Source organism: Schistocerca gregaria, chromosome 5 (assembly GCF_023897955.1).
Source record: "Schistocerca gregaria isolate iqSchGreg1 chromosome 5, iqSchGreg1.2, whole genome shotgun sequence".
NCBI classification, from domain to species: Eukaryota; Metazoa; Arthropoda; class Insecta; order Orthoptera; family Acrididae; genus Schistocerca; species Schistocerca gregaria.
Genome location: NC_064924.1, coordinates 500,453,781 through 500,466,549, shown reverse-complemented (window position 1 = coordinate 500,466,549; position 12,769 = coordinate 500,453,781). Strand labels below are relative to the sequence as shown.

General features: G+C 38.5%; 1 protein-coding gene across 1 annotated transcript in view; it reads right to left on the bottom strand.

Moving 5' to 3' along the window:
- The window catches only part of LOC126272137 (guanine nucleotide exchange factor subunit Rich), a 274,952-nt gene that overhangs the window by 180,137 nt on the left and 82,046 nt on the right, over nt 1–12,769 (bottom strand). The window contains exon 8 of the mRNA XM_049974745.1: nt 7,686–7,823. Coding sequence (XP_049830702.1) covers nt 7,686–7,823 — 138 coding nt within the window. The remainder of the gene's footprint in view (nt 1–7,685; nt 7,824–12,769) is intronic.

Below are 12,769 nucleotides of genomic sequence, written 5' to 3'. Positions count from 1 at the left end.
CAGGCTCAATGCGTGCATTGCAAGGGTGTATGCAGTTCTGGCACACTATCTCTAAGATCCTAGGTGTCTGTTGTATACTGTAACAAGCAGTGGGTGATAAACAGCATACACACTTGCTTGTTTTAAATTTTCAGAAATGCAGAATTATGCACTTTACAAAACAAAATGTAATATCCTATGACTAAAATATCAATGAGTCAGAGATGGAATCTAACATTTCACACAAATACCTGAGTGTAACACTTTGTATGACTATGAAATGGAATGATCACATGGGCTTAGTTGTGGGTAATGCAGGTGGTAGACTTCAGTTTATTGAGGAAGTGCAATCAGTCTACAAAAGGTATTGCTTACAAATCACTTGTGTGACCCATTCTAGAATATTGGTATGTGGGACCCGTAAAAAATTGGACTGAAGGGGAAAAAATTATTCTGTTCCATTCTGACAGGGTGCTACAGCACCCAGTTGCAATTTAATCCAAAATAAAAACAGTCTTGGCTGCAAAATTATTTAACATCAATTATGCATTTCATCCTTTTGAGGCATCATCAGATTCTATGAAAGTAGCTGGATGTGCGACCTATTGATCGTAAAGCCATATAAAATGGAAGATGGTTGCAACAGTAACTGAATATGTATGATGGATGGATTATGTATCCAGTTACTGTTGGGTCCACTTCCCGTTTATATGGCTTCACGATGGATGGGTTACATTTCCAGATATTTTTATGCAATTCGATGATTCATCAAAAGGGTGAAATGCATCAGTGGTATTAAATAATTTTGCAACCAAGACTGTTTTATTCTGAACTAATGGGGGATATTGAATGTATACAGAGAAGGGCAGAATGAATGATCACACATTTGTTTGACCCATGGGAAAGTCCAACAGAGATGCTAAAGAAAGTGAACTTGCAGACTCTTGAAGATAGATATAAACTATCCTGAGAAAGTCTACCAACAAAGTTTTAGGAACTAGATTTAAATGATGAATCTAGGTATGTACTACAATCACCTACATATCGCTCACATAGAGACTATGAGGACAAGATTAGATTAATTACAGTACTCTTCCTGCACTCCATAAGTGAATGGAATGTGAAGAATCCCTAATAACTGGTACAATGGGACACCATCTGCCTCTTCACGATGGTTTGCAGAGTATGGATGTGGATGTAGTTGTAGTTGAAGATGTACATCCTTGACCATCAGACAGACATCCTGTACACAAATTAGCTCACAGCATGTGTGTTATATGACAACCACATGTACTGCACTGACACGTTAGCCTGTGCTACATGCACAAATGTATAGAGGATGCTTTCCCAACAGGTATCATCCTAAATGGAAGAAGTTTATCTCCATGTATAGCAACTTATGTGAGGTAGGGGCATTCACACCACAGAGAATCGGCCAAGGTTCCCGCCAAACAGATGCCCAAACACCAGTCTCTGGGGAGACACGCACCCGTCAACACTTCGAGGGATACCATGTGGGCAACACTGGTGGAACAGGTATTACATGTCTATCATAAAGGTGCAAGCACTGGGGCTAATTGACTTTGAGCCCTGCATTCACTTCTGATGGTGGTGGTGGTGATGATGATGATGATGATGATGATGATGATGATGATGATGGTTTGTGTGACACTCCACATCACAATTATCAGTGCCTGTACAAGATCCAAATCTTCCCATTTCCAGTCTCCGCACTTCCCAAATGATGATGAGATGATGAGGACAGCACAAACACCCAGTCCCCGAGCAAAGAAAATCTCCAACCCGGCTAGGAATTGAACCCAGGACCCCATGGTCCAGAGGCAGCAATGCTAGGCACTAGACCATCTGGAAGATATATTGTCCCATCTCATAGCAAAAACAAGGAAATAGTTGTTGCTGCTGATTTTAATGTGGATTTATTGAAAAGCTCTGTCATTGAACAATTATTGCAATCAGTAACACTATCATTCAATTTAGTTCCTACTATGAACTTTGCAACTAGGATACATAAATTCACTGAAACTGCTACTGATTATATCTTGGTAAACAAATCTAGAGAAAAAAGTCATATTACAAAACCAATAGTAAATGGGCTATCTGATGCAGCATCTTGTGATAAACGTTGAAACTTGTCAGGATAAAAAATCTATTAAATCTGAGTACAGGAGGGTAATGAATAAGTCGAAAATGAAGACATTCAGGAAATTGCTCAAAGACATGAACTGGATAGATATACAATATTTCTGACTCAAATGGAAAATACAAAGCAGTCATTAATAAAGTTACCTCCACTTTTGAAAAGTGTTTTCTCCTAAAGCTAACTCAAATCACACAGAAGTCAAAAAATGAACCATGGATTACACAAGGAATAAAGATATAATGTGGGACAAAAAGGAGACTGTATCTACTATCTAGAAACAGCTCTGATGTTAGCATTGTACTGCATTACATATTGAAGCAAGTAATCCAGAAATCGAAGCAGGTTTGTTATGACAAAAAGATAATTACATCGGGCAACAAAATAAAAACAGTATGGGATATTGTGAAGACAGAGACAGGTAGGGCTGAAAAGGAAGAGGACAGATAGCCTTAAAAATAAATGAGATTTTGGTAACAAGTGCATGTAGTGTTGCAAATCTCTTAAACAAGTACTTCATTTCTGCTACTGACAGCTTGGGGTTATCAGGTTCAGTGAACAGTGCAATGGAGTATCTGAGACCAGTCTTTAAAAATAACTCACATCTCCCAAAGAAGTAGCACCCATTATACAAAATCCTTAAAATCTAAGTATTATAGTGGGTATGATAACATATCAATGAAGTTAATCGAAAAGTGCTTATGCGAGTTCAGTTCTATCTTAAGTTATTTGTGTAATCAATCTCTTATCAGTGTAACATTTCCAGACTGGCTAAAATATGCTTCAGTTAAGCCTCTTTACAAGAAGGGGGTTAAATAAATACCATCAAACTATATACCAATTTCACTTTTGCAGATTTCTCAAAAATATTTGAAAAGGTTGTGTTCAAGTGTCTCCTTAAGCATCTGACTGCAAATATATATTGTCCAAGTCACAGTTTGGATTTCTTAAGGGTTGTGGTATACTTACAGTGTGAATGTACTCAATTCATTAGATAATAAATTTGAGACTACTGGCATTTTCTGTGACCTGTCAAAAGCCTTTGACATGAACTACACCATCCTCGTAAGTAAATTAGAATAGTATGGTGTCAGTGGCAGTGCTGTGAAATGGTTTGAGGCTCATTTAACTAACAGGAAAGAAAGGGTGTCATTGTGAAATACCTGTGAAGTAAGCAGAGAGTCTTCATCTGATTAGGAATTAAGTACATGTGGTGTTCCTCTAGGTTCCATCTTGGGTCCATTGCTTTTTCTTGTGTACATTAATCACCTCTCATCTGTTACATTCCCAGATGCTAAGTTCGTTTTGTTTGCAGATAATACAAACATCACAATAAGCAGCAAGCCAAGTACAGATTTAGAAATAACTGCTTCTCAAATTTTCACTGACATTAATAAATGGTTTAAAGCTAATTCACTATCATTAAACTTTGACAAGACCCACTACATGCAATTCAGAACCTGTAAGAGATTTCCTTCAAGCATGAGTATAACATACGAAGACATGCAGTTCGAAGAGGTTGACATTGTTATATTTCCGAGCCTACAACTCAATAATAAATTTAGTTGGTAAGGGCAATCACAAAACTGCTTAAGCACCTAAACAAGTCTGTATTTGCAGTGAGAATGTTGTCAGATGTAGGAGGCATAAATATATAAAAAAAAAAAACTTGCATACTTTGCTTACTTTCGTCTGTTATGTCATACAGGATCTTATTCTGGGATAACTCATCAAACTGAGCAAAGGTTTTTATCATACAATGTAAGCTTTCACGGCCGGTATTGTCTTCACTTAAAACTTCCGGGCTGATAGGCCGTGGTCGAAGTATAAAACTCTCTCCTGACGTTTCGTCTCCGACTGCGGGAGACATCCTTGGAGGTAAAGCGGCGAACTGCGAAGAGAACTCGAGGAAGCACTGATTATATAGGCAGTACAGAGTGCGCCACTGTTGATCACGTGGCATCGGCTATGAGATTGTCTCTGGTAACGCCAGCATTCTCGATTGGAAGTAATCGATCGTCACTCTTGCGGTGCAACACTGACATCCAAATTTTATCCAGTTTAACACCTTCGTCTTTCCTGTTAAAATTATTACGATGTTTATCAATCTCGATAGCCTCTCTCTACAAGCGTGCATAATAATGCAAGGTTTTTGATATGACGCTCGTCTCGTTGAATTTTATTTCATGATCACCTTCCTGGTAAACATGTTCCGCTAGTAAGATTTTAAGAATGACAAATCAACTGGTGAAAGTGTCTTCATTTGGCTCCGACGATAAGAAGCTGCTTTCTAAAACAGAAGCGTACCCACCTAGACTTTACGGCTTACCCAAAGTTCATAAACCTGGGATTCCGTTGAGGCCAATTGTCAGCGCTACAGGCGGACCAACACACGAGTTAGCTAGACACCTTGCCTCAATGCTGCAGCCTTATGTTGGTAGGACGGACAGTCATATTAAAAATTCAGCTCATTTCATTGACAAGTTAAAGGAAACGAGCGTGGGCCCGGATGATATCCTCGTCAGTTTTGACATTGTGTCGTTATTTACCATGATTCCGGTAAACGAAGCTATCTTACGCATAGCGGATATTTTTCCTACCGATATTGTGGCATTATTCCGACACTGCCTCACCACAACCTACTTTCAATACAATAATAACTTTTATGAACAGATTGACGGGGTGGCTATGGGCAGTCCTCTCAGTCCTGCTGTGGCTAACTTATTTATGGAAACTTTTGAACAACGGGCATTGCAGACTGCCAGTAAGAGACCAACCAGATGGTATCGCTATGTCGATGATACGTTCGTAGTATGGACACACGCAGCAGAGGAGTTGGATGCCTTCCTGACACATTTAAACAGCATTAATCCGAAAATCCAATTCACCATGGAGACGGAAAGGAATAGGCAATTGAACTTCCTGGATGTGTCTGTGGTTAAACGACGGGACGGAACGTTGGGCCATAAGGTGCATAGAAATTCCACACACACTGATCGTTATCTACACAAAGAATCAAACCACCACCCTAGACAAAAAAGAGGTGTAATGAAAACTTTGGTAGACAGGGCGTACAAACTTTGTGAACCTGCTTATTTAAAAGATGAGATTGAACATCTACGCTCAACTTTCGTGACGAATGGCTATTCTAACAAGGATATAGATCGAGCACTGCGCTCTAGGCAGAGAATAAGGAGTAACGACGAACAACAGTGGTCCAAGGGCAAAGTTTTTCTTCCGTTCATTAGTAAGGTCACAGACCGCATTGGGAAAGTTTTAGGCAAGTATGGGGTGGAAACTATTTTCAGACCCACGAGGAAAATAAAAGAATTTTTAAGGTCAGCAAAAGATGCACGACACCCTTTGGCTACACCGGGGGTATATAAAATTCCTTGTAGTTGTCGACAGGTTTACATCGGTACCACAAAGAGAAGTGTGAACACCCGTCTTGTTGAACATAAGAGGAATTGCCGCCTGGGTCACACGGATAAATCGGCCGTAGCGGAACATGTTTACCAGGAAGGTGATCATGAAATAAAATTCTGTGAGACGAGCGTCATATCAAAAACCTCGCATTATTATGCACGCTTGTATAGAGAGGCTATCGAGATTGATAAACATTGTAATAATTTTAACAGGAAAGACGAAGGTGTTAAACTGGATAAAATTTGGATGTCAGCGTTGCACCGCAAGAGTGACGATCGATTACTTCCAATCGAGAATGTTGGCGTTACCAGAGACAATCTCATAGCTGACGCCACGTGATCAACAGTGGCACCCTCTGTACTGCCTATATAATCAGCGCTTCCTCGAGTTCTCTTCGCAGTTCGCCGCTTTACTTCCAAGGATGTCTCCCGCAGTCGGAGACGAAACATCAGGAGAGAGTTTTATACTTCGACCACAGCCTATCAGCCCAGAAGTTTTAAGCAAAGGTTTTTAGTATGTAAAAGCATTTATGGTGTAAATTCAAGATCATCATGTGGGAACCTGTTCAAGGAACTTTGTATTCTAACCACTGCTTCTGAGTATATATATTCCTTAACGAAATTTGTTGCAAGTAATATATCTCTATTTCCAACCAATAGCTTAATACATAGTAACAATACTAGGAATAAGAACAATCTACATAAAGATCTAAAATCACTTACCTTGGTCCAAAACAGGGTCCAATATTCAGGAACACACATTTTCAATAAAATGCCAGAAACCATTAAAAATTTGGTTTCAGATAAAGCATGGTTTAAACAGAGTTTGAAAGACTTTTTGATAGGCAGCTTCTACTCTATAGATGAATATCTTAACAGAGGCCATTAGGCCAGCTTAAGTTTGTTAGATTTCAGTTTTGACAGCATTTTGTCACAGCAATCAAGATTAGGTATTTTGTGTATGATAAATTTATTAATAGTGTATAATGATGTTTCATTCTGACACACTTTAATTCAGTAAATATTAGCTGTTCCAGTTTACTGTATTGTATTCACCTATTTTGACAATCTCCTGACAAATGATCAGGGTAGTAAGTATCATATTCAAATGTTTTATGTTTTTTATGTTATACTTTCTGGCATGTTCCACACCAATGAGACTTCTCATTTTTTTGGGTCTAAGGAACGAAAACTGATTCTAATCTAATCTAACAGAACAGATGAAAACTCTTGGGTAGACTGCAGCCTCATCTTCATGTGGACAGCTTTCCAAAATGGCCACACTTGAACAGCTCACAGCACGGTACTTCATGAAAATATCCCACCCACAGAGAAGAAAAGTAAGCCTATAAAGAAATGGTCAGTGTGAAACTTCCTGTGTGCTAGACCCAGACTCTAACTTGGGCCTTGCCTTTCACAGGCAAGTGCTCTACCAACTGAGCTACCCTCCTCACAGCTCTATGCCAGTACCTTGTCTCCTACCTTCTGAACGTCATACGAGTTCTCCTGTGAAACTTGCAGGACTAGCACTCCTGGAAGAAATGACATTAAAGAGATATGGCTTAGCAACAGTTTTAATCCATCAGGAAGTTTCATATCACCACACACTTCATGACGGAGTGAAAATCTCACTCTGGATGGGCAATATAATGCAAGAAGACAGGGAATAAAAGGAGATTTAATTCTGCTGCCAAGACTATGGGTCATAATTCTGTTTCAAAAATTGCTGCAAAGTTTGCCACATCAAAAGTTTATTTTAAATGGTCATGCCTGTTTTAAATATAATTAATACTGTTGTTAAAAATTCTTGAAAATTTCATTAATTTTAGACAGATGATTTGTGTGTTCAAACATTTCAAGAAAAAAGTTCTGCATTCCTTTACCAGCATGTTGGATAAACTTCTGCCAGTAGCCCATGTTCCTGCATGGCAATTATAAATTTTAAAAATTAACGAAGCCCTCACTATTTAAATTTTTAACTTTAGGTATATAATGTTTCACTTCAAACATATGCTTAGGACTGGACTGTCCTACAACATAAGTATGTGTCTAGTTTTAAATTAATTCAATGCAGTTCCATAACGTATGTGAATAACAAAATATATTTCATTTAGAGGTATTACCATACAAGGGTTGACAGTAAGAGCACTTTTCACAAAATCCAACTGGATGACACTGTCTGTTTCAGCATTTTGCCCTCCAGGATCATGATTGAGTTGCTGTTTCACTAACCATAACTGATAACCCTCAGCTGACCATTCCTAGAAAAGAAAACCAGCCTTAGAGAAGTAAATTAATTTAAAGTATCCTATGTTTAGTACATGAAAAAAATTGAAATGCAAAGTATGTGTGGAGATGTTAAAAATGATGAAATGATAAATCTAGCTTGAAAAGGAGAAAATCACAGTATTCTGAGAAACACAAATTAAGATACTCTAAATTCTGCTATAAACACACACACACACACACACACACACACACACACACACACACACACACACTCGCACGCGCAGTTGTTGAAAATGATAAATCTAACTTGAGAGGGGGGAAAAGCACAGTATTACACGACACATGTCTTTAACTGAAACAAATTATGATATCTAAATTCAGAGAGAGAGAGAGAGAGAGAGAGAGAGAGAGAGAGAGAGAGAGAGGGCACCTTGCTGAAGATGCTTATAGCTGGGACTACTTTCTCAAATTGTGTGGACTAGAGGTATATCATTCCTATGATACAGAAGATTGCTACCCCCGCCCCAGCTTTTGTACTTGTTGCTAATATCAGTTTTTCTTGCTGTTCCAGTTGTTTTTGCTGTTGTTCGATGAGCTTAAGAAATGATGCCTCCATCACTGACTTCTTGTCATTATGAACTGGCTATATCTAGATACCACTCTGCACAAGCAATACTTGTGGTCACTGATTTTGTAGATGCATTGCACACATGGGACTAATATCTGGCCACCACTTGCTGTAACCTACAGCAATACACAAATACCATCAAGCATTAATACAACATGACCTGCCAAACTGCTGTATCCACAAAAAATTAAGTCCTCAAGAAAATAAACAAAGTAGAAGGAATTGACACTTTAAATCCCAAAATTTCTGGATGTATCGCGGGATGCAATCAGTGACACCTGATAACAATATAAGCAAGGTTTATTAATGCTCCCTATGACCTAGGCCATGCCAATAAAAATATCCAGACAAAATGTATCTGAGTCTGTTACTGCTGAGAGATTCAGTGCCCTCGAGAGTGCGACAGATTGAGATGACAGGGTACAACAAAGTGGTGGAGGGTCATAATCAAGAGTCCAGAAGCAGTGACAGCGAGAAGATAGTAGCTTAGCGTAACTGGCAATCATCTGACTGCCAGAAGGGAACTAACTTTTGCTTCTTCTGCAGACAATTATATCATCATTCCCACACAGCAGACTTGCTTGGATGGTGGTCATATGATACAGTTGTCACCACTTGTGGTGGAGCTGCTAAACCTATGATGTTCACAGAATCGGTCATCGCTGCATCTTTGCCCACCGTTGCAAAGATGTGAAAAGCATATGAAATAGACTCTGTTAAAATGTGGCATACTGAAATAAATACATCAGAACCATCATGAACAGTTGGACACTTCCATCTTAATAAAAAGCCATTGTGAGAGGTTACTGATCTACATGAAAACAAAGCTGTGCAATTTCATACCATATCTGCGACCAGAAGACAGTGACACGGCAAGAAACATTTTCCTACTCACTGCTATTTGTCTATCTCATCCAGCCAGTCTTGATCCCATTGATGCATGGCCTTCTAGCTCAGCAATGAGATGGCAGTCCACAAAGGACAATTATGTAACCTATATCTCTGTAATTGCTCTCTTGACTAAAAGGCCATCCTGTTTGTTTCCCTTATTATTAAAAGCAACCAGCAGAATCCCACCTCTTTTCTATGTTTTTGTATGATTTGGACGATTTTATCTGCTGGATATGTTCATTAAAGGCATGAAGAAAGCTAAGGAAATTGGAGCAGATAAGAAACTTCATCATTCCTCCACATTCAGTGCTTCAAGACTGAAAATAGCTCATTAGTGCACACTGTGAATCAAAAGCCACAGAATAACCAAAGGAGTGGCCCACTGTCTTGATTCAACAATATACCTGATGTTAAAATTTTGGTGTTCACCTATTGCTTTCATTTACAAATCATATTTGGAAAGATTTCTTTCCTAAACTTTATAACCTCCTAAGGAGGCAAGAAGGTGATTTAGTACAACCTCAGTGGTATAACATTAACATCCATTTTTGACCGAATCCAGAAGTTCTCATTGTTTGCAAACAATCTTTGAATAGTTATTTCAGAATGAATAAATAACACTGTGGTGTGCTGGCACCAGAGGTACAGAGTACACTTTTATTACTGTGATCATTTTCAACTTTCCTTCTTACTCAATCAACATGATAAGTAAATCTATGACTACCAGTAAGGAACATCACTACAGCAGTTTCCACTTTATAATTTTTCTCTGTTTTCACTCTGGATATCACTTCCACTGTTTTATTTTGCATTATCATTTGTGTAAGGCTTGTATTTACAGAAACTTAACAGTTGCCAAAGGAACAAAGAAAAGTCGAATTCCTTGAATTTTTGACAAAACAATGAAAAAATCCTTAACATTATATGCATAGTGTAGTGTATCAGGATGTTTTATCAAGTTTACTAGCCCACCATCAAGAATTGACTGTAATAGAGGAAATAGGTATAAATAATAAGCAAGATGCAATTAGACTGTCAGCGTCACTATTTTGGCACAGATGCTACAGGGGGAGGGGGGGGGGGATACATTGGCAATGCACACACACCAGCTACCAGCTGGGCGCACATGTTTACACTGTGATGACTCCAGTCGAAGGTGCCATGAGCTACCCAGAATAAGCAGCCTACCAACCATGCCATTATCATCAAGACAAATGAATTAGCTTTTAATTAACCACTGATTGCCAGTATGACCTTCAAGTCAGATGTATTAGATTGATGTTGGTTACCACTGATCTAGCCTATTTGAGCTACTGTAATATATGTTAATGAGAAGTAATGAACTTTAAATTATTGAAGAGTTGAAACAAGAGTTCATTTCAAGTCATTTTGTAGCTCAGAATAGAAGCTGTGATCTTTCATTTAGGATTCCCTGCAAGACAGAATGGCATCAAGTAAAGTTGGATGTTCAAGCACAGCAGTGGCATGGAGGATCTGAACCACAAGAATGAAGTAGAAAGAAAAAATTCATCAAGGAGATATATCTGAGGCAACAGATGGCAATCTAAAATTGTTGTCATGGTGTACTTAAGCTATATAAAACATACCCACAGCTTTTACCATAGCCATTCACAAATCGTACACTGGAACAGTGGTTTTGAATCATGAAAAGACATCATGACAGAACATCACAAAGCCGCTGAAAATTTCTACAATACTTTACTACCAGCACAATTTTAAAAAATTAAAGGAGACGGCCATTAACATAATAACGTCAGCAGGGTGCATATGTATTAAGTATGGATAAATATGTGAACTGCGCATCTTGTGAATCCCCTGGTTATAAAAATTGCAAAGCTTACAGACAAACATCTTGAATTTTGTGATGGCACTTGGTTTGAAAGCTTTTTTATTTCTATCCTTTAAGCTGACACATGCAGAAGAAACCAATTTCTCTCATCATTCTGTATAACCTATCTTAGTAAGCTGTGATGAAATCATTCGTAGATGGGTTTACTACATACTTAGTAAGGGAATCGTTGCAATCTATACAACATTTTAGTAGCATAAGATTAAACAGTACCTTTTTTAAAACATCAAATTGACTGTTTTCGTAACTTTTAGTAACTCTCCATAACTGTGTAATTAAGGTGATAAATCGATAACAATCATGACCAATCCATGCCCTGGGGATGTATTGTTACCTATAGCTTCTGCAAACATCATGCTTATAAAGACATGCTATCTTGAGGGACATGGCTTTCCTTGTTTAGTGTTTGGGCACCATTGGTCTCACATTCAAAATAATATAGAGAGAAAATGTATCATTTAAAAAAAATATGAAAATATCCAGAAACTCCAGCAAAGACCCAGTTTCATCCTCGTAACACTTACCTGTGCAGCTATCTTTTAAATATTGCTCTGTCTGTCAGAAAACTTCAAATCATCAGAACAGGAAGTGGTCACTGGAATGCACAACACTGACATCTTCCCAATGAACAGATGCTCCACTGACTTCGGGTGCCTACTATGTGCTGGAGACTTTTTTAAATATATGAAAAGTTAGGTACATTTTCAAAGGACTCCTCTATTCTTTCAATAACTGAGAAAAATTGTGGGAAACACTAGGTGTTACAGTTAACTACATGTTTCTGAGCTAATGTTCTCACTGAGTTATCTTTGCTCCGTTTCTTGAGTATGTGATATCGCACCCAGGTTATATATTCAGAGAGCTGAATGTGTTTTACTTGATAAACTGGAAGCTACTGCATTTGCATGAGCAGCTAGGTAAATAAAAATTGTGTTTGACAGAGTTCTGTTTACTTGAGCACACATAAAATATTGAGATGTGATATGTGCCCATAGTATTGCCTACTAATGAATGTTTTGTCTCAAAAGCCATGCACTGCATTAGTTCGAAGCTCACATTAATGTTCAGAGATTTCAATGAAGGTCTACAGCATCTCACTACCTGAGAGAGTTAAGCTAAGATTTTTCCCTCCCTCCAACACACAACATTCCATCATCATCCAAATGGTGATCGCTGGAACAAACTCGAAGTTCACAATAATAAGAGTACTGACAATGTCACAGAGCAATTGAGTAGGAAATCCAGAGTTCACTACGAAACTCCCTCAGATGTTCAGCAGTGGCTATGTCTCAGGAGATCATGCAGTTTACTGAAACGCTATGGTCATTACTCCCCCTTCTATGTGTAAATGCATGCATGATGATACATACAATGTGGGCACACATGCATCTGGTTCTCCCCCCCCCCCCCCCCCCCCCCAACACACACACACACACACACACACACACACACACACACACACACACACACACACACACACACACACACATTTTAACAACAACTATTTGCAATTAAGTAGTGAGTTGTAATGGTGGGGAGTTATGCATGTCATTATCATAACCAATTTTATCCCTTAAATAAAAATGTTG